This window comes from Dipodomys spectabilis, unplaced genomic scaffold, assembly GCF_019054845.1.
Source record: "Dipodomys spectabilis isolate Male_0828 unplaced genomic scaffold, ASM1905484v1 ptg000231l, whole genome shotgun sequence".
Lineage (NCBI taxonomy): Eukaryota > Metazoa > Chordata > Mammalia > Rodentia > Heteromyidae > Dipodomys > Dipodomys spectabilis.
Genome location: NW_024870908.1, coordinates 7,165,907 through 7,188,561, shown reverse-complemented (window position 1 = coordinate 7,188,561; position 22,655 = coordinate 7,165,907). Strand labels below are relative to the sequence as shown.

Genomic DNA, 22,655 nt, shown 5'->3' with positions numbered 1-22,655 from the left:
CTGAATTCCTGCATTTCTCATTTTTATTTGACAGAAAAAGTTTCTCTTGCTGTACAGATTTTTAAAAAACCAAAATGCCTTTAAGAAACATGAAGAAATTTTTGGGGGGAGGGGCCTGCAACTTCATAGGGGCCAACAGGGGCTCACTGAATTCAAATCCTGCCCCTTCCCAGATATCAACCAACCTCCCATGACCCAAACCATCAATTACCCCCTAAATAACTAGGCTAGGGAGTTTCCTTCCCCTCCCCCAACTTCCATTTGCATTCCCTCCCCCTCCCCAATCCCTGCCCTCCCCCCCCAACACGAACCAGGGAAAACTCACAGAGATTAACATTTCACAGAAACAAAAAAATGGAGGGGAAGAAAGGAGCCCTCCCAGAAGATGCTGTCAGGGTTCAAGGGGCAAACAGACAAGGACCCCTACAGCTCCACTGGGGACAAGGGATGTTCCACGTGGCTCCAGAATTATGAGGTGATAGAAACCCCAACGATTTATGGAGACCTGCAACAGAGGAGGATCAATGTGAAAGCTGCACCCAGCCCAAGTGCCACTTTTTAAGCTGGTCCACAAGTGCTGCCACTCAAGACTCAACTCACCTGGAGGAGCGGTGGCGTATGGGCCGAGGACTAGGTGTCTCCCTTCTGCGCTTGTGGCTGGGAGAGCGGCTGTCCCCACGCTGGCCTCTCCGGGAAACCCGCTCACTGCTGCAACAGAGGACAGTATCAGACCCCAGGCTGTCTTTAAGAAGCCTCAAAAGCCCTCTGTACAAGTGGATGGTGGTTAATTAGGCAACAGGCTGAAGGAGGCCTCACCTCTGCTGTTCCTGTGGGGAAGGCTGGGGTGAGGGACAGTGGCGCTCCACAGGAGAATAGCTGAGGGACCGAGAGTCCCGAAGGGAGTCTATTGGCTTCCTGGGACTCCGAGACCTGAGGAGCAGAGCGGGACTCTATAGCACCACATCCTTCCAAACCCACCAGCTAGCACTCAGGACCACCCGCCCAGGTCCTGACCACCAAACCTCACACCACGCAGGGCCAGCCTCAGACCCACCTTTATCCGCACTCACCCATCCGCCCGCACACCATCCACCGAGTGCCCCAGTGGGCAGGGCACAGGGTGCAGCGGGGGGACGCAAAGATAAAAGACAGTCCCTGCCCTTGAAGGTGCTCAGTCTGGTAGTGGAGGAGGCCAGCAAAGGAGGCACACAGGCCCAGTCCCCATGTGTGGGAAGCAGCCCCGCAGGAATGGATGTGCATGGGTCTGGGGGCCCCAGGGAGGGGAGCCTGGGCTGGGGTGGGGCAGGGAAAGGGCAAGGCAGTCTTCTCGGAGGTGCTGTTTGAGTGGAGTCTTGCAGAACGAGGAGCTCGCCAGGCGGACAAGGAAATCCCAGGCAGAAGGAACAGCATGTCCAAAGGCATGGGGCTCTCCTAGACTGCAAGGCGCGGGCATGGCCGGATCACAGGGCATGTGTGGGGGTAGGCAGGAGGAACACAGGGTGGACAAGAGCATGGGGCGGGCAAGGGTAGCTGGTGAAGAGCCTCACACGCCATTCCCGCAGAGGTGGGGCTTTATCCTGCAGGCCACAGGGCGTCCCGGAAGGATTTGTGGAGTGGAGGGAAGTAGCCAGATGTGCGTTTTAGAAAGATCCCTCTGGCTACGAGTGGAAGAGAATGGCGTGGAGGCAGGGAGACAGGGAGGAGGCTGTGGACAGAGTCGGGAGAAGATGACGGTGGCCAGACCAGAGCCCTGCAGCAGCAATGGGGAGACTTAGCTAGAACCCCTGGGACTGGGCTGCATGTCAGGGGAGGGAGGGAGGGGACAGAGGAAGAAAACTAGAACCTCCCAATTCTGGTGTGGGACCCTCTTGGATGGTGCAGCCCTTTTCCAGAACAAGGCACCTTGGGAGCAGCGGGCACAGGAGTTTGCCCGAGTCCTCCCATACCATCAGACACCGACGTCCACGAGGCACCCCAGCAGGAACCTCACCCAGGGTCCCTTCTCTGGAGAAGTCAACCCACCCGCCACTTCCACCTCAGGCAAGGCAGCACTCACCTCCGCTCGCCAGGGGGTGGCTTCTTGGGACTTGCAGGTTTGGGTAAGGCCTGAGGACCAGGCTTAGCAGGAGAGGGGGGAGAGGAAGAAGAGGAGGAAGAGGAGGAAGAAGAGGAGGAAGAGGAGGAGGAAGAGGAGGAGGAGGAGGAAGAGGAGGAAGAGGAGGAAGAGGAGGAAGAACTGGAGCTGGAGCTGCTAGAGCGCCTCTTCCTTTTGGCTGGGACTGGCTCCTGAGGACGTCCCTCGCGAACGGTCTCCTTGGGGGCTGGGGTGGGGCTGGGGACCCTGTGGGAAAAGAGCAAGGTCATCAGTAGACAAGCTGCCCCAGCCCTGACCCTACCTTCCTTGGCTTGGAGGAAGGGCGGTGGGGGAGGGGTGCTGAGAAAGGCCTCGGGAGCACGCCTAGGTAGGCCAGTGAGCACTTCGCTGGAGCAGTGGCCTGAGCCGACCCAACGTCTGCCAACACAAGCATTAGGCTGAGGCCACAGCACAAGGGATCAAGGTTAAACCTCAAGAATGTCCCTGATGGAGGAATAAGGCCCCTGGGCTCAGATGGTCAGCTGAAGCTAGGTGGTCTCCCTCCTTGGGAGAGCCGCAGCTTGGGGAGGCCCCTGTGCATGGCAGGTTGGCTGGGAGGGGCCGTCCTGCCTGGAGGCAGGGAGAGGGATGGGATGACCTCTGAAGATCCTTCCAGCCCAGGGAGTTCCTCTTGAGGTCTAACTGCCATCCCTCCTGCTGTAAAATTAAGTCCATTTCCTCTAGTTCTGTCCTCTGTAGAGATGGAAAACTTATCATTATCCTCTGGAGAATTAACCTCTGGAGCCTTTTACCTGTTCCATCCCACCCCCAACAGCCCCACCCAGCACTCTTCTACCCCAGCTCGAGTGTCATAGTCCCCAAGACGCAAGGAACCGACCATTATTTCCTCCCCATTCCTGCACCTGTCCCCCAATACCTTCCCCATGGGTAAGAATCTTTAAAATTCCCTCACCTTTTCAGTGCCACCTCAGGTTGGGCAGGAAGGCTAGAACCCTCCGAGTCACTAGAACTGGAGCCAGAGGAAGAGGAGGAGGAGGAGGAAGAGGAGGAGGAAGAGGAGGAGCTAGAAGACGATGACGATGACGATGAGCTGCTCCGCCGTTCCTTTGGGGGCTGCAGGGCCCCAGTAGAGGGAAGTGGCTCCCCACCCTCGGGGTGGGACATCTCAGAAGCAGGGCCAGAGAGCAGGCCATTGTGGTCACTAGCAGAGGATGCGGTCTTTGTCATTGCCCCAGAGGACAGGGACTGAGACCCTGCTACAGGAGTGGGCTGGGCAACAGAACGAGATTGGTCTGTCATAGCCGATGGCACAGGAGACCTAGGTCGATCCTGTGCTGGAGGGAGAAGAGACTGGGAAGGAGTCTGGACCATTCTTGAGGCCGGGGAAGGAGCCCGCTCAGAGGTCATTCTAGACTGACTCGGGGCAGCTGGTGGTGTTCTGGACCTGGCTCGGTCAAGCAAGGGGGGTGAGGTTCTGCCACTGACACGCTCGTAACCGGACAGGGGCACCCTGGGACTAGTGAGGTTAGCACCAGACAATGCTGGAGCCATCCTAGCACTGGTGAGACTTGTAGAGGCCAAGGCAGTAGGGGTCCTAGAGCTGGCAATATTCACAGGAGCTGTAGCATGGGCAGACCGAGGACCCACCATGTTTGCTGGGGCTGGAGCCTGGGGTGTTCGGGAGCTCGAGGGATAGCTCGCACCAGCTGGAGGTGTGCCAGAACCCGTAAGACTCAAAGCTGCCAGGGCAGCGGGGGTTCTGGCACCTGCTAGGTTCACAGCTGTGGCTGTGGGGGTTCGAGGGTCAGCAAGGTTCACAGCTGAAGGTGCCACTGCTGTTCTGGGGCTGGCCAAGTTCATGGCTGCGGCTGCAGCAGTTGGTGCTCTCGAATCAGCCAAGTTGACTGCAGTTGGAATGGCAGGTGTTCGGGCACCAGCAAGGTTCATAGCTGCTGCAGAGGCTGTAGGAATCCTACTGGCGAGGTTGGCGGCTGGGGCTGTTCTGAGGCTCATGAGAGGCACTGGAGCTGGAACCTGAGACATTCTTGCAGCTAGGCCGGCTGCAGACATGGACGGAGGTGGCCGGGCAGTGCCAAGACTGATGGCCGTCAGAGCAAGTGCAATTCTAGACTGAGCGTGATTTTCTGGCACTGATGTTCTTGGATGATCAGGAAGTCGTGGACCTGGACCATCCATCATGGAGCCGCCGGCTTGCTGCAGGACAGACATGGGTGTTCTGGCACTGCCCAGTGGTTCAAGCAATCCAGGCGATCTACACCGGTCCAGAGGAGTTGGTGACATGCTAGGACGACTGAAGCAACTCATTCTGGAGCTACTCAGTGCTACTGGAGGTGTCCGGGATCCAGAATGATTTCTTGTTGCTGGAGGAGTAGCAGAGCGTGAACGGTCAGAACTACTGCCGGATGCAGATCGTCTACGGATTGCTGGAGGGGATCTTGTTAAAGAGCGTTTGCCCCGGGCTGCTCGTGGAGTACGAGATCTCGAACGGCGGCGGATAGCAAGCGGTGAGCGACTTCGAGAACGTTTGCGTGGCAACAGGGGTGTTCGAGACCTTGAGCGTCGCCGAATCGCTGGAGGTGTTCGAGACCTAGAGCGGCGGCGTGTTACAGGAGAGGTTCGAGAGCGGGACCTCCTGCGAGTGATTGGAGATGTACGAGATCGAGATCTTCTCCGAGTGACTGGGGATGTTCTGGACCTTGACCTTCTCCGAGTAATGGGTGAAGTTCTGCTTCGAGATCGTCTTCTAGTTACTGGGGGAGTCCTAGATCTGGACCGCCTCCGAGTCACTGGAGGCGTTCTAGAACGGGAGCGACGACGTGCTGGTGTTCTGGACCTTGAGCGGCGACGCGTTACCGGTGGTGTTCTGGATCTGGATCGCCTTCGACTCACTGGGGATGCTCTTGATCGAGATCTTCGTCGATTCACTGATGTCCTAGACCGTGACCGCCTTCGACTCACAGGTGATGTCCGAGACCTGGACCGGCGCCGGCTGATCAGGGGTGTTCTGGACCTGGATCGCCGGTGAGTAGCTGGTGAGGCTCGAGACCGAGAGCGTTTCCACGGAGCTGGTGATGTGCGTGACCTTGAACGCTTCCGGCTGGTTGGTGGTGTCCGGGAACGGCCTCTTCGGCGTCGAGAAGAGGTTCGGGAACTCTCCTGCCGAGTAGGAGACCTTGAATGGTAACCAGAGCCTCCCCTCCGCCTACGAGTTACCCGAGACCTAGACCGACTCCTCTGTCTTCTCCGAGAGGTTGACTGTGAGGATCCAGACCTATCTCGACGTCGCGTTGTTCTTGTTTTCTCTCTGCGTGAGCGAGACCGAGACCTCTGGAGCCCACGTGGTTTTGGTGAAGGAGACCGGCCTCTCCTTGAAACTGTCTTAGTGCGTGGAGATGAAGCTGAACGTCGCCTACGTGAAGACCTTGACTTTTCAACTGGCTCTGGGGAAGACACTGAGGGACTTCTTCGGCGTCTTGGAGGAGTTCTGGATCGAGTTTCTGGTGATGATGAAGCTGAGCGGCTTCTTCGAGACACTCTGGCCTTCCTAGTTACTTCAGGAGATGATCGAGAGCTGCGCCGTCGAGGTGGTGTGCGAGACTTGGTCTTAGGCTCTGGTGAGGACCTGGAGCCTCTTCGAGTGGCTCTGGGTTTGGGTGCGTGTTCTGGAGAAGAATCAGAACTACTGCTTCCTTCAGGAGAAGGACCTCTGCCTTTGCTTGATGAACCTGATCTGCTGCGTCTGGGCAGGGCCCTGGGGGCAGGTACTTTAGGCTCAGGAGAGGAATCAGAACCACTCTGGGCCCTGGGCACCAATCTTGGTTTGTCTTTTGCTTCAGGGGATGAGCCAGATCTACTACGCCGAGGAGAGGGTCGAGATTTGCTGTCAAGCTCTGGTGATGATCCAGAGCGACTCCTCTGTCTAAGTGGACTTCGCATCTTGGCTTTAGAATCAGGGGAAGAGTCTGACTCAGTTCTCTCCTGAGGGGATGTGCCAAGTTTCCCATCAGGTTCCTGAGAAGATCCAGATGGACTTCCATGCCCACGGGGGGTCCTAGTCACAGGCTTCTGTTCAACTGATGATTCAGATCCACTTCTCTCTCTCTGAGGGGTGAGACCCTTGTTGAGCTCTGGGGATGATGGAGAATGACTTCTTGCCCTAGGCGTTTCAGGCAACACTTTTGGTTCAGGTGAAGAATCACATTCGCTCTGCCCCCTGGATGGGGTTCTAGGTACGTCCTTCATCCCAGGAGAGGACCCCGATAGACTATGCCTAGAGGGAGTCCCAGACCCATCTCTAAGTCCTGGAGAAGACCCAGACCTGCTTCTCCTTGAAGGAGTTCTCGGCAAACCATCTTTCAGTTCAGGAGAAGACACAGAACTACTTCTTTCTCTAGAAGGCGTTCTAGGTACAGCCCCGAGTACAGGTGAAGAGACACTCTGATTTGAAGACATCGCTGCCTTCTCCACTCCATCTGGGGAGAACTCAGAACTGCTGCGTCTTGAGGGCCTGGTTGACTGTTCTTTCATGTCTAAAGATGGGTCTGTCTCCAACTGACTCAAGAAAGGTCCATTTAAATCTTCCTTAACCTCGGGAGAAAATCCAGTATTCATTTCTGTATCAGGGCCTGAATTTCTAAATTCTAAAGGTGACTCAAAGCTATTCTCCCCGGGAGGGGAGTGAGACAGTTCCTTATGTTCTGGAGAAAAGTGGGGTCCACTCCAACACGAGGCCACTGCAGGGACTTCTGCTTCCAAAGCCTGTGACCCACTTTGGTCAAAAGCCAATGACACAACAGACCTTTGTTCTATTTCAGGAGACTGAGATTCAAAATTAATGCAGGCAACTTCTTTAAGTTCTGGAGACATTTGGGGCAGAACCTGATTCGAAGGCTGTTCAGATTTCTCTACCACCTCCATTAATTCCTCGTCTTGACTTAACTTAGATAATGTAGTATTTTGGTCTCTTGTATCTGGAGATCCCGCAATACTTCTTTCTCTTGATTGCGGTCTAGGCATGTCTTTCAGGACTGGTGAGAACTCTGGCCTATCCTGCACAGGACTTAATCTGTCTCTAGGTCTAGGAGAATGCCCAGTAACAGTCTCCTGAAGGGTTATCTTCTCCTTCATTTCAGGCGAAGGTTCCAATCTGCTCTGTCCCAAAAGAGATTTAGAGTCCACTGGAGTATACAGGGAAGAGTCAGACTGAGATCTCTGCTCAGGAGACATACCTGATTTCAGCCTTGGACCTGTTGATAAGTCATTTCTATCTTGTCTCACTGGAGATCTGAGCATTATGTCAGTGACTGGAGATGAAGACCTAGACCGGCCACTCTTAGGAGATGTTTGAGATTTGCTCTGCAAAGATAGAGTGTCCAAGTGACCCGGTCTCACTTCTGGACTTGAAGTATCAGACCTGTGTTCTGGTGAAGTCTGACATTCTCCTTTCTGTTGCAGAGATGAGGTGCCAAAATAGCTCTCCCCTGGCAGTATACAAGATGTTACTCCAGGACAGAGAGAGAAAGATTCAGAGCCACTCTGTGTTGACAAGTCCTCAGAGTTCCCTTGGGGACATGGTGACTTTGATCCAGAGAGACTTCGTCCTGGTGGAGTTTGAGACTTTACTTTGGGGTATGGCGATGTAGACCCTGAGTGACTTTGTCTTGGTGGTGTTCCAGGCTTTACTTTGGTATCTGGTGAAGAGGATCTAGAATGGCTCTGTCTTGGCAACAATCTAGATTCCACCTTGGAGCAGGGAGATACTGACCTGCTTTGCCGTGGAGGTGTTCCACAAGTCACCCTACTAGGACTTGGAGAAGAGGAGCCAGAATGGCTCCTGTGTCTTGGTGACACTGTCTTTACTCTAGGTTGTGGAGATGACAATCTAGATGGGCTATGTCCTGGAGGTGTCCTAGATTTCACTTGAGGAGAGGACTCAGAGCAGCTATATCTTGAAGGGGTTCCAGATTTCATCTCAGGGTCAGGTGATGATTCACAATGGCTCTGCCTGGGTGTCACTGCAGACTGTTCGTTTGCCTGGGAACTGGTTACAGATTCCTGCCTTGGTGGCGTTCCAGACATCATTTTAGGGTGAGGAGATAAACTGGAACGTGCTTGTCTGGATGGTGTTTCAGACTTCTGTTCAGGTGGTGAAGAACCAGAGTGACTTCGCTGTGGTGTTCTGGATCTAGCTTTAGGTTGGGATGATCCAGAACGACTGCGCCTAGGTGGTGTTTGAGACTTCTGTTTAGGACAAGGAGAAGACCTTGAAAGGCTTCGCCTCAGAGATAAGCGAGATTTTGGCTTGGATCGTGATGAAGAGAGAGATCTGCTCCGCCTTGAGGAAACACGGGATTTTTTCATTTCTGGGCTTGAGTGGGACCTGCTTCTTCTTTGAGATGATCTGGATTTGTTTTTCCGCTCTGATGATGAGCCAGACCTGCCTCTTCTTTGTGGTGATCTAGAATGTGATCTTCCACGCCTACCCAGACTTCTACTACGGGACCTTCGTCTTGCTGGTGTTCTAGACCGAGATCTTCCTCTCCGGGCTGGTGTTCTAGACCGTGACCGGCCACGTCTAGCTGGAGTTCTAGAGCGCGACCGGCCACGTCTGGCCGGGGTTCTGGAGCGCGATCGGCCACGTCTGGCCGGGGTTCTGGAACGCGACCTACCACTTCTCCTGGCTGGTGATCGACTACGAGATCTTCGTCGTATTGGTGATCGGGTCCTAGATCTGCGCCTAGCAGGTGTTCTCGACCGAGATCTTCCCCTCCGGGCTGGCGTTCTTGACCGAGACCTACGCCGGGGAGGTGTTCTGGACCGGGATCTCCGCCTGGCAGGTGTTCTAGAGCGGGACCTACCTCGCCTGACTGGTGTTCTAGAACGAGATCTGCCCCTCGTGGCTGGGGATCTAGAATGTGACCTGCCTCTCCTTCCTGACCTAGATCTGCCTCTTCTCTGGGTATTTCTGCTCCTGGACCAGCCGGGACGCTGAGGTGACCGAGATCGGCCACGCCGCTGGGGACTTCTAGATCTCCCCCACCTCTGGGCAGAGCGTGACCTACGCCACTGAGGAGACCTAGACCGAGAGTGGCCTCTCTTAGGAGTTCGAGACCGAGATCGCCCCCGCTTAGTAGTTGCAGGACTACGGGACCTTCCCATTCTTCGGGAAGGGGTATGGGAATGAGATTTATCCCTCTTTGCTCGGCCATGTGAACGATTCTTGGATGTGGGAGAAGATGACATCTCTCGTCGGGCTGCTGAAGGAACTGGTGTTGGCTTAGGACTTTCAGGGGAGGAGCTGGCATGCCGAGAAACTTTGGTAGGCTGAGGGGATGGTGGGCAGCTTTCTGAGGAAGATGATTGGGGAGGTTTCTCAGGAGATTTAATTGGCGAACGGCCCCGGGTTGGGGAGGCTTCAGAAGGGGGATTCACTGGATCCTGACATAATGGGGCTGTTGCAAAGGGTTGTGGGGAGCCACCATGTTGCTCAGCAAGGAGCGGAGGGGGAGCAAGCGGTTCTGGACCCATGCTGCTCCTTTCCGGAGAGGGGCTAGGTCGAACTGCAGATTTCTAAGAGTAGAAGAAAAAGTAGGGATAGACATACAATAAGCATCAAAGCTTCATTATCTCCCAAAGAACCCAACATCCTTTCCAATAAAGCTTTTCTTCTTCCAACCCCATGGTACCAATTTGTCCTTTTCCTCACCACCAGCAATCACTTCTACTCAGTAACAGGACATCATATGACATAAAACACATTGGGAAAAACATGAATATATGAACAGTCTGTGACCTTAAAAGCTGTAACTAATAAAGACAATATCAGACTGGGAAGGTGGCTCAGAGGTAGAGTGCTTGCCTTGCATGCATGAAGCCCTGGATTCGATACCTCAGCACCACATAAGCAGAAAAAGCCAGAAGTGGCACTGTGGCTCAAGTGGTAGGGCACTTGAGCTGAAGAGCTGAAGGACAGCGCCCAAGCCCAGAGTTCAGGCCCCATGACCGACCCAAAAAAAAAACAAAACAAAACAAAAAAAAGACTAAATGCAACTAAACACTAGTTACTAGCAAGTAGTATTATAAAAATGTTCTGAGCCAGGCGCCAGTGCCTTTTGCCTGTAATCCTAGCTACAAAAGAGGCTGAGATCTGAGAATCACGGTTCAAAGCCAGCCTGGGCAGGAAAGTCCATGAGACTCTTATTCTAGTTAATCACCAGAAAACCAGAAGTGGCACTGTGACTCATGTGGTGGAACATCGAATGTCGCTAGCCTTGAGCTGAGGAGCTAAGGGACAACGCCCAAGCCCAGAGTTGAAGCCCCATGACAGACAAAAAAAAAAAAGTTCTGAGAACAGAGGAAAAAAAAAATTTATTTTTTGTTCCAAGACTAGGACTTGGTACCTGATGACTTTGTTCACTGACTGGCTTACTTACCAAAAAATATTACTAAAAAATAGGTTTTGTGAGTTGAAAGACATTTCTTAAAGTAGGATATCCTCAGCTTTGATAAATAACTATATTCAGTTAAAATAAATAGCCTGGTGCTGGTGGCTAAACCTGTAATCCTAGCTGAGATAGACTGAGATCTGGAGGATTGCAGTTCAAAAGCATCTTGTATGCAAAAATCTGAGAGGCTCCATCTCCAATTAATCAGCAAGAGAGCTGGGCTGGAGATGAGGCTCAAGTGGTAGAACACCAGCCATGAGCAAGAAAACCAAGCAAGTATGAGGCACTGAGTTCAAGCTCTAATACAGGCAAAAGAAAACAAATTGCCCAAGTAAAGGCAAAGTACTGACAATATGATTTTTTTTTGTTTTGTTTTTTTTATTTTTTTGGGTCCAGTCGTGGGGCCAGAACTCTGGGCCTGGGCGCTGTCCCTCAGCTCTTCAGCTCAAGGCTAGCGCTCTACCACTTGAGCCACAGCACCACTTCTGGCTTTTTTCTTTTTGCTTATGTGGTGCTGAGGAATCGAACCCAGGGCCTCAGGCATGCAAGGCAAGCGCTCTACCACTGAGCCAATTTCCCAGCCCCCTGACAATATGATTTGTGTGACAAGTAGAACATATGAGTTAGATACAGGTAGGACTCATTCCTATAAACCTAGCTACTCAAGATGAGATCTTAGGATCAGGGTTCAAAAGCTCATTTGGGCTATAAAGTCTCCACGAGTCTATCTCCAGTTAACCAGCAAAAAGCCAGAAGTGGAGGTATAGCTCAAGCAGAAGAACACCAGCTATGAGCAAAAGTCAACTTAAAAGAATGTGAAGCAAAAAAAGCAGTTGGGCACCAGTGGCTCACACCTGTAATCCTAGCTACTCAGGAGGCTGAGATCTGAGAATTGTGGTTTAAAGCCAGCCGGAGCAGGAAAGTCTGTGAGACTCTTATCTCCAATTAACCACCAGAAAACCAGAAATAGAGCTGTGGCTCAAAGGGATAGAGCCTTGAGCTGAACAGCTCAGGGACCATACTATCCAGGCACAGAGTTCAAGCCCTACAACCGACACACACACACACACACACACACACACACACACACACACACATACACAAAGACAGACAGACACACACACACACACAAAGACAGACAGACACACACACACACACACACTCACTCACTCAGCCAGAAGTAGAACTGTGGCTTTCAAATGGTAACGGTCTTGAGCAAAAAAGCCAAGCTGAGTTCAAGCTTGAGAAGCAGCTCAAAAGGCAAAAACCAACAAAAAACAAAACAAAAACACTAATGTAACACAAAAGCAATAGAACTCAAAACCTCTGAGGTGGCCCAACTAATAATTCGGAAACTTATCTCTGGATAAAAAGACAAAAGTAGTGAAGTAATTAAAGGCTGAAATAATCAGGACTCAGAACACAGGGTATAAAACAACAGACAAAATTGAGAATATCATTCTTTAGTGTTTCCAGACTGCTAGTAGCAATGCAGTAGATTAAAAGTATACAGTAAAATCATGACCAATATAATTAAATGAAAACAAACACCATAAAGGAAAAGTAAACTGGTTAACAAAACCTTTTCTCCTAGCTCAAATGGTCTAGCACTTGCCTACCAACTGTGTCCAGTATCCTAGATTCAATTTCCACTACCTCAAAAAAATTTAAACTTTTTCCCACTCTTGTCTTTGTACACATACACGTATATGTATGTATGTATATGAACCACATAGTGACATAAAACTTGTAATATCTAGGCTTCAAATTTAGTGAGTTGCGATTCCAAAATATTTGCAGATGTGTACAAGAACTTGGTAACTGAAAGGAACATAGAAAAAACAATTTTTTCTAATGTTATCTGTTCTCACCTTCATACTCATCCTAAAACCAATAACCAAGCAATGCAATGAATATTAATTCAAAACATACCTCCTTCTTATCTTTGTCTTCATAAGGACTGGCAGGCTGCTTCGTAGAGGGCTCTGGGCTGCTAGGCCGCTGTTGTATGTTGGTGGTACCTGGTTCACTAGAAGGTGCATCTCCCTCCCCTCTACGCCCTGAAGCAGGGGAAGGACTTTGCCCAGACAAAGCAGATGTATGGGTTTTAGCTGCAGCACTTCGAGACCTGTGAGTTAAATGAAGGATGGGGGAATGCAAGGAAGTCAGCTCAAGGGACAACAGAAGTCCCCTCCCCCCTAGCTCCCCATCCAGCTTTTCTAACTGTACAACCCTTTTCCAGAAATGATCTAGCCACATGATTCAAATCATTCATTAAAATGCAAGCTGTCCACTTTGTTCCATCTCATCCCAACACAATCTCCCCCTTAACCTTTTATCCACCTCCCCCAAACATCCCCAAACCCTCCACCCAGTCCCAATCCCTACCCACTTCATTCACAACTCACCTCTGAACCCACCTCCTTCAGGAAGCCTTCCCCGATTAAGGAAGCCAGGGTAAGGATTCCTTCCTCCCCCAGACACCACGAACAAACCACCCCTCCCCCTATTCTGGCAGTCCATATACATCATAACGAAACAAAAAATAAAAAATAAAATAAAAAGACAAGGGGAAATGTATATGTCTGTCCATCCTGTTGCTTTAGCCTGTCAGCTCCTAGAGGGCAGGGACCGTGTCTTCCGAATGGTCTGTGCAGCGCCTAGCACACCGTGGGCGCTCAATAAATATTAAATTAATTAACCCACCATTCCCTCTCCCTCCCCTTCCTCTTGGACTACCCCTTACCGACTTCGAGAAGTATCAGAGGACGACGCAGAATCAGCAGAGGTTGAACGGTGGGCCCGACGGCTTTTAGGAGCTGGTGTTGTACTTCGAGACCTGAAAGACCACCACATAGCTCATCAGGTTAATTCACTTATATTAGATTCTTCTCACACATCCCCTAACCCTTGACTCTACCTTCCCCTCCCACTAAGGGGGCCCTCATCTACTTACTAAGCAAATTCCTCTCAAATTTACTCACCGCTTCCGCTTCTTGTCCTTAGATTTACGTTTGCTCTTTGGAGTGGGAGACCTAGGAAATAAGGTAAAGGTTTTACAAAGCAAATCTTTTAAACTGCAATAAAATCCAATGTGAAATGAAAAGGACTACAATGTTAACAGAAAAGCTAAAAGAGCTTTACTCCAAGAAAAAGAACACCACTGCCATGTGAGCCAAAGAACTCTTACCTGTGCTTCCGTTTCTTCGACTCAGATTCTGACCTATAGGGAAGTATAAATTATAAATTAAAACTCCTAACTCACACCTATGCCTGAACTCAGTATCAATAAGCCTCTTCCAATCACTCTTAAGTACTTCTACTTCATACCATACCTGTGCTTCTTCTTCTTAGAGCTCTTCTTTCTCTCACGACGAGGAGAGCTGCTCTCTGACCTACTAAAGACAGATTCAGAAGCAAGGTCATTCTCTATTTTGCTCTGTCTAGCCCTCCCACTTACAATCCATCCCTTACAATCCATCCCTAGAAATGTTTGGTTTTTAGTTTTTGCTGGTCCTAGGACTTAAAACTCAGTGCTTGGGAACTGTCTCTAAGCTTTTTTGCTTAAGGCTAACTCAGTTAACATTTGAGCCTCAGATCCACTTTCCAGCATTTTGGTGCTTAATTGCAGGGAAATGTCTCACAAACTTTCCTGCCAGGGTTGGCTTTAAATCACAATCCTCACATCTCAGCCTCCAATGTAATGAGAACCCTGGGCACCTGACTCATAAAAATAGTTTCTAAAGCACCCATGACTCCCATCAGCATCAGTGGCCCAGAATTAGCCCAGGATGTATTCTTCACTTCCAAGTATAGTTAAATCGGGGCTGGGAAGGTGGCTCAGTGGTAGAGTGCTTGCCTTGCATGCCTGAGGCCCTGGGTTCGATTCCTCAGCACCACATAAGCAAAAAGAAAATAAGCCGGAAGTGGCGCTGTGGCTCAAGTGGTAGAGTGCTAGCCTTGAGCTGAATTGCTGAGGGACAGCACCCAGGCCCAGAGTTCAGGCCCCACGACTGGACAAAAAAAAAAAAACAAGTATAGTTAAATCAACAAATCCTAAAGTTGCTGATGGCGGCTATCCTTCAACGGCAGGTTAAACTCAACCTGTCCCAATAAACACAAAAATTTCTCCCAGTTAAAAACTGAAATAGTGATTCCCTTTCTCCATGGCTTTTCTGGCAGTTGTCTCCTGCTCCCTAATAGAATGCTCAACAGAGAAAATACATGATTTTACCACATGATTAATCCTCTAAATACTAGACTGACTTTCCAAATGACTCACCGTCCTCTATCTTTCTTCTTTTTCTTCTTCTTTTGCTTTGGAGTTGGTGAACGAGAACTACTGGTCTCCCGTACAAGGCTAGGAAAAAATAACAGAAGATGTGGGTGCTAGAGCCCATACCCTTAAGACCTTTCAGGCTCAAAAGAACAACATCTGATGTTTGGAGAAATAATTAAAGTAACAGCAGGATGCTTAAAACCAGAAAAAGAAGCCTGATCCTACGTACCTGTAAGGCTTTGGAGGCTCAGGGGCTGGTTGTTTAGCCTCTCGAGCACGACGCTGAGGATCAAAAGAACTGCCATCCACATAGGAATCACTGATGCCAAAGGCAGCACGGAGTCGCTCATTCTTCTTCTCATTCAATTCTGCCAACTGATGTGTCTCAGTTACCCTAGAAGAAAAAAAGGCAAATATCTGTCAAAAATATGGGAACAGAGCAGATGTCTACTCAAAGTAATTAGAAGCAAGAACCAGCCATGAAGACAAAAGCAAGAAAGGATAAAGGACAGCAGCAGCAGCAGCAGTAGTATACAGTGTGGGGGAACCAAGGGAGAGCTCAACTCACGCTGGCCTCTGCCCAGGGGTCTCCTCCTTGCCCCCAGGGTTCACATCCTTCTCCAACAACATGAGTCGAAAGGTAGCCACTTTCTCCTGAATTTGCTGTTCCTCGTACCTAAAGAACAAATCCCTTCAATGTAAGTGTCAGACTTACATTTCCTTAATTTCCATCACAGTCCCTTACATCTCCCATGCACACATACAACTTTTCACTATCACCCAAAATTTTCTTAAACCCTGCTGATTTCCCCCCATATCTTCCTTTTGTATTTACTATAGCCTCTAGAACAGTGGATTTTAAACATACTACAATTTAGGGGCCTAGAGAAGAAAGTTAGTTGGTAAAGTTCTCAGTGCTCCTTCCCAATGTGAACAAGAAAAGATCCTTTATTTCCTAGGATTTCAAAGGAAGGTATAGTGTACAAAAGGGGTACCATTGCTCAAGTTTGAAAACCACTGCTCTAAAAGGTTGCCTGAATGTGTGTGCCTTTTCCAAAACTTCACTTTCCTACCTAACCCAAGATAGCCTCTTCAAGTATTCTTCCAATTCCTTTTCTTTTGTCTTTGCTATCCTTCAAGGCCTCAGCCTTAATCCATTTCCTACCAATGACAATACCTATCAGATTACCTACATCTTCGTCAGCCAGAATGCTGTTCTCTTCTCTGTCCTTTACAGCACATTTTTGTTCCTCCATAATCTCCCCTTTCCCATATCCATCTAGTTAATTCAGAACCCCTCAAGCTACTATTTATGCTCTAGACAGTTTCCTCACCTCCCACTTCACACTGTCCCTTAATTCTTCACTAACTCATTTACCTCTCATCACAAATCCACTCTTCCAGCCAACCCTAAGCTCCATATAGCCCTCCTAATACCCACTCTGTACCCACTAGATGCTTTGTTCTGCCCCACCCCTTCCCTCACCCCTGCTCTTCCATCATCTCCTCCAGCTCCAGGCATCGCAGCTCCACGCGCCGCTTGCGCTCGTGGTCCAGGATGTCAGGATTAGGCCGCTTCACCAGGGCAGCCTCCAGGCGCCGCAGTTCCTCCTCTCCCTTGTAGTCTGGCCGCTCACCCCGGCGGCCCCGCACCAGGGACAGGTTGCGCTGGACGTAGCCGTTGGTGCCGCTGCCCCGGGGCGTCGGCAGCCCGATCCCGTTGTACATGGCCCTGTGCCCGGGGGGGCACCACCGCTCCTGAGGGGGAGCGGGGAGACACGGGTCAGGCCCCTGGCCCCACACTACCACTTACCACCTCCCATATCTCTGGCTCTCCTTATTCCTAGTTCAGCACTTGTATTTAATCTGCTAGCATGGGCCATTCTCATGTCTCCTAACAAAATTCTTCATCCTTCCCATACTGCTTCCTTTTTCCTAGTTTCTCTGAAATCTCTTTGATCTTAATGCACACAAGTGGTATCTTCACCATTCTTAACATCTAACTTCTACTAATCAAGACAATCATCCAAACAACACAACAAACACCAGACATAGATCTGTCACCTAAAGGCCTGCAATCCATGTTCAAAGACTCTTCCAAAAATTTACCTAAAGCTTTCAGGCTATTCTTATACAGACACAAAGTGAGACCAGTCTCAGTGAATAAGTACACTGATTAACAAACTGAATATCCTATGCAGCCTTACACTCTAACCACAGGCCAATAGGAACATCAAAAACACACATGAATCATGGTGTTACCTTATACTTTATCTCCCAGGAAAGGATCTATTTCTTTGATTCCAAACATTTACAGCTATCAACTAGCCTTTAGTTTCCTCTCCAGTGGGATCTACCATATGACTTGTAGCTCCTCCAAGTCTGGCTAGTTCTTAAGTATTACCTGCTTTCAACTTAATGCTCTTTAAACAAATCAAACCAGCCTCTCCAATCCAACTGTTCCTATACACCTTTTTTTTTTACTATACACCTAAATTTACTTAGAAAGTTCACAATCTCACATGCATCAACTTTCTGTACCAATTCCCAGCTATACCACTTTTCCTCACCCAATCCTATCTTTCCTCTAATGTTAACCTTATGCCTCCTGCCAGGTTCTATGCTCTCAACTAGTCCCACCCCAGCAAGATTTTCAAGGAGCCCCCAAACCAAGATTGTAATCCTGACTAAATTTTAGGTTTCTCATACTCTATTCTCCTGCTACCTATGCTACATGTCTTTCTCTAACATTCTCAGAGATAGTTTCGTAGAACATAAGCATGTAAGAAAACATTGCCTCATGAAAATGCCCAAGGATCAGGCAGAGATCAATTAAGATAAATGAAAGAGATAGAATTTGACAAAAGGAAATTGCATTATAAAGCTCCAGAATAAACAAGTGCCATATAAATGCCCAGGAAAAGTTACTAAAATGCAAAGGGGGAAATGAGAAAATATAAGGATATTAAATGAAAGGATTGTTCCAGATGGCTCTGAAAGTCTTAAGGATGAGTCTTTAAGAAAGACCCACAGCAGGGCAGGGAACGACGTGGCTTAGTGCTAGAATGCTTGCCTAGCATACGTGAAGCCCTGAGTTTGATGTCTCAATACCACATAAACAGAAAAGGGCAGAAGTGGCACTGTGGCTCAAGTGGTAGAGTGCTAGCCTTGAGCACAGAGAGGCTCAAACAGATCACAGGCCCTGAGTTCAAGCCCCATGACTAGCAAAAAAAAAAAAAGGAAAAGAAAAGACCCACAGTAAACCTAACAGAACCACAGAAGACCTGGGAATGAACAATGAATAACTGTTATGAGTGTAAAGGAACGATGAGACTAAATCTAAGAAAGAAAATTCACAAATAAGAAAGCCTCAACATCTCAAGAAATTAGTTTCTCCACTTTTCAATTGTCTTTTTTTTCCTTTTCTTGTGTCTGTCCTGGACTTCAACTCAGCCAAGGCACTTTCTCTGAATTGTTTTGCTCTACACCACTTGAGCCACAGCTCCACTCTGCCTTTTTGGTACTTAATTGGAAATAAAAGCCTTACACAATTTCCTTCAAAGGCTAGACTCAAACCTCAATCCTCAGATCTCAGACTCCAGAGTAGGTAGAATTACAGGCATAAGTTCACCAGTGCCTGGCATCACTTCTAATTTTCTAAAAACAATCCTTCCCCACTCAAAACAAGGTCTTTTATTTGCAATCCTATTTCATACCTAATTTCTAACTTCCCTTACAAAAATAAAAACAAAAAACAAACACAAAACTTCTGGCTTGCAATTACTTCTTCAAACCTTTCACCCACAATTCCACACCTCACACCAAAATCCTCTGTTAAAAAAAAAAAAAAAGAGGAAACTAGTAGGTGTTAAGCCAAGAAAATTAAGTCACAATGTTTCTAGAACTTTTAGGGGATGCACTTTTAGGGGAAAGGAAAAAAAAAAAAAGAGCATCCAAGCAGTACTTAAGACAAAAAACAAACTACCAAAAGACAACTCTAAAACCCGAAGTTTCCAAACTGCCTAAGCAAAAGTCACCCAAGATAAAGAAAGAAAAGATGCAAGGAATTTCTTGTTATAAAATTACAAGAATGCCAACTAATAAAGTAGGTTATTTTGAAATTATTAAACTGTTTCAGAACCGGCACTAAGAGGGGAGCAGGCAGAGGTGTCCAGGAGACGGTCGTAGGTAGGACCTAGCTCAGCACTATTAGTTGAATGGACTGGAAATATGGGGGACAACAGTAAACAGAAATGAAGTTTCATGAAATCAAGAAGCTAGAACGTCTTTGAAATAGTTCAGAATTGTTCTTCCCAACAAAAAGCTTATTGAAGGCCTTTAAAGACTGACCAGAATACGGAATAAAAAGGGAGCACGGCCTGCCGTACGTCTTCGAATACGTTATTTTTAAGATTCGGCGGCCCCATTCCCCCCAAGTCAACTTCAGGGTTGATACTACCGAGAGAAAACTCCGTGAAACCGGGCCACCTAGCTCAAGGCCTTGGCTGGACCGCGAAGACCTATATTCGGCCTTGAGCGATGGGGGGAGGGGGCTGCACGGCGCCCCGCCGTCTGGGAGGCTCCGGCCGGTCCACAGGCCCTCCAAAGGGGCGGGGAGGCCTAACGCCGCAGTCACGAGGGAAAAGGGACGGGGCGGGCAGGAGAACGCATCCGCGAGCAGGCCGCAGGCCGTGCGCCGCCGCCGCCGCCCCCTCCCCTCCACTTAAAAGACCAGCCAGGGCAGCGGCGGCGCGAGCGAGCGAGCGCGGCCTCGACCGCACGTGGGAGGGGGCGAGAAGCCGAGTCTCGCGAGCTCTCCTGCAGAGGGGAGCGCGCGAACCTGAACGCGGCGGCGGCGCGCGCCGTTGCCATGGGGGAGGGGCGCGAGCCGAAGGCCGCGCGCGACAGGAGCCGCAGGGGGGAGGGGGAGGGGGAGGCGGGGAGGCCCGCGAGGGCTTCCGCGCGGGCCGAGGACGCGCGGGCCCGCGTGAGCGCGACGGCCGGGCCGTTCCCCGCGCGCCCCGGCCGCCGGCCGCGGCCACCACCCCTCCCCCACCGGGCTCGCGCGCTCCTTCCCGTTCTCACCCGCCGCCGCCGCCTCCACCCGCCGCCTCCGAGGGGGAGAGGTCCCGCTGCAGCTGCTGCTCGGGCTCCAGACTCCTTCGGGGCCTGGAGCCACCGCCTCGCCGCGTCAGTCCGCCCGCCTCAGTCGACGCGGACGCCTCCTCGCTACCTCTGGGGCCGCAGCGGGCTCCGACTGCGCCACTCGCACCCCGCCTGGGCCACGCTTGCACGTCAGCACGACTTAAATGCGTCAGCACGCAGCTGCGAGCGCCGCGGAGCCTGCCGGGAGCCGTAGTAGGCTCCGTGACGTGGTGCGCAGGCGCCGAAGCCTCACCAGGAAGTATAGTTTTTTTAAGGCGTGTGGGATGCTCGAATCCGTTGCCCAAAAACTTCGAGTCCCGTCAGCCATTGCGAGGAAGGGCGGGGCGAGCGGACCGGACCCTCAACGTCCACCTGAAGCCTCCCGCGAGGGGGAAGGGCGTCGGGCCTTGCGACACCTCGAGAAACTACACTCCCTCCTCCCCCACTACACACACCCAACGCCGCCTGCGGCCCAGAACTTTCTGGGAGCTGTAGTTCCGTGGTGGCGCGGAACCCGTATGTAGCCTCGGCCAAGGCGCGGCAGCCATTTTGTTTCCCGCTCTGGGGCGGCGGTGGCGCGAGCCCGGCCCCGAGGCCGCTCCGAGCGGACCGTGGGTCTCCTCCCCCAGCCCTCGGGCGCGCAGCCTGGGCCTCCGGGCTCCGCGGGGCCTGCGGGGCTCCGGGCCCAGCGTGCAGGGCGAAGGCGGCAGCAGCCCTCCATGATGTCGGCGGCCTCGCGCCGTAGCCCGCGGGGAGGCGGGCGGCCAGCCCCGGAGGAGAGGTCTTCCGCCACCTGCGGGTAGGGTGGCCGGCCGGGGAGGCCATTTTCCCCTGCGCAGCCCGGGGCCGGCCCGGGCCTGAGCGGGCACCTCTGCCGGTCCTGCCCCTGCTTGCCTCCTGCGCTGGACTGGTTAGATAATCGTTCTCACGAGCACTTTATTTTTGGGGCCTGTCCCGGGGCTGTCCACTTGAGACTCGGCACCACTTTCCTCTTTTTTAAGTAGTTCATTGGAAATAAGACTCTCAGGCCTTGCCTGCCTCAGATACCAGCCTCCTCACAGACAGGAGCACCTGCACCCAGCAATGACTACATTCTTTTTTTATTTTATTCGGTTTCAGGGCTTGAACTCAAGACCTGGGCGCCATCCCGCAGCTCTTTTGCACAAAGCTAGTGCTTTACCACTTGAACCACAGCCCCACTTCGGGCTCTTTGAGATAAGAGTCTCGCAGGGACTTTTCTGCCCAGGTTGGCTTCGAACCCTGATCCTCAGATCTCAGCCTCTTGAGTAGTTAGGATTACATTTCTTTTTTTTTCTTTTTTGCCAGTCTTGGGGCTTGAACTCGGCCTAGGCACTGTACATGAGCTTTTGCTCAAGACTAGCACTCTACCCCTTGAGCCACAGCACCACTTCTGGCTTTTTTCTGTTTATGTGGTGCTGAGGAATCGAACTCAGGGCTTCATGCACACTAGGCAAGCACTCTTACCACTAAGCCACATTCCCAGCATTTCTTTTTGGGCAATGTCACTCCTTCCTTCCCAGTTTTTCTCTCCCATCACCAGCCACAAGTTGTATAGTTCATTTTCAAAATAGTGCCCGATGAGCACTGTTACTGCATTTGTTCACCCTTTGTCCCTCCTTTTCTGTGCCTCCCCTTACACATAAACGAATAAAGACATAAACGAACAAACAGAACAAAAAGGAAAGAAAACAAAAACATCAATCGGGCTGGGAAGGTGACTCAGTGGTAGAGCGCTTGCCTTGCATGCCTGAGGCCCTGGGTTCGATTCCTCAGCACCACATAAGCAAAAAAGAAAAAACCGGAAGTGGTGCTGTGGCTCAAGTGGTAGAGTGCTAACCTTGAGCTGAAGAGCTGAGGGACAGTGTCCAGGCCCAGAGTTCAAGCCCCTCGACCGGAACAAAAAAGAAAAAACATCAAGAAAAAAGAAACCTCATAACCCATAGCACAGTTTCAGGAAGGTAACATCAGAGCAATGCTAAAATCTGTAGAACGTAATGAAATGTCAACTATTCTGATAGCAAACATTTTTTTATAGTAAAAGAAAATTTAAAATCATGAATTCGTTGCATTTAGTTGTCAAATCTTTTAGATTATGTGGAACAGTTCCTGACTATAATTCAGGACAGTGAGTTTTGGAGATAACAGGCCATTTATTTTGTCGATAATTTGTAGCAAAGAACCCTGATTGAAGCCAGAGCTAGTGGTTCACACCTGCAGTCCTAGATACTAGGGAGATTGAGATCTGAGCTCTCTTCTCCAGTTAACAACAACAACAACAATAAAAGCCAGAAGTGGAAATGTGGCTAGAGCTGGCTTTGCACTTCAATCTTCAGACCTCAGCTTCCTGAGTATATATGATTAGAGGTGTGAGTAACCAGTCACCAACTTTGTCATTGTTGCTGCTGCTAGTCTGGGGCTTGAACTCAGGGTCTAGGTAGGCACTGTACCTGAGCTTTTTTTGCTCTAGATTAATATTCTACCACTTGAGTCACAGCTTCATTGGTTATGTGGAGATAAAGTCATATGACTTTCCTGCCCAGGCTGGCTTTAAACTTCCATCATCAGAGCCGGGCGCTGGTGGCTCACACCTGTAATTCTAGCTACTCAGGAGGCTGAGATCTGAGGATCACGGTTCAAAGCCAGCCCGGGC

General features: G+C 50.4%; 1 protein-coding gene across 10 annotated transcripts; it reads right to left on the bottom strand.

Annotated features, from left to right (window-relative positions):
- Positions 1-5: 5 nt before the first annotated feature.
- On the bottom strand, positions 6-20,132 carry Srrm2 (serine/arginine repetitive matrix 2). Of its 10 annotated transcripts, XM_042698201.1 has the most exons (16): positions 19,925-20,132; positions 16,326-16,597; positions 15,408-15,515; positions 15,069-15,233; positions 14,843-14,920; positions 13,896-13,958; positions 13,751-13,783; positions 13,545-13,595; positions 13,307-13,399; positions 12,493-12,688; positions 8,682-9,685; positions 3,048-8,648; positions 2,057-2,341; positions 817-930; positions 601-708; positions 6-505 (listed from the first exon to the last, which is right to left on the bottom strand). In XM_042698201.1, the coding sequence occupies exons 2-16, from the start codon at positions 16,565-16,567 to the stop codon at positions 496-498; spliced, it is 8,151 nt and encodes a 2,716-aa protein (XP_042554135.1). In that variant the 5' UTR covers positions 16,568-16,597; positions 19,925-20,132; the 3' UTR covers positions 6-495. The 10 variants fall into 10 exon arrangements, 7 of the variants coding, with proteins under 7 accessions (XP_042554135.1, XP_042554131.1, XP_042554134.1 ...); XM_042698197.1 differs by having other exon boundaries at positions 3,048-9,685; XM_042698200.1 differs by having other exon boundaries at positions 601-705; positions 3,048-9,685.
- Positions 20,133-22,655: the final 2,523 nt, after the last annotated feature.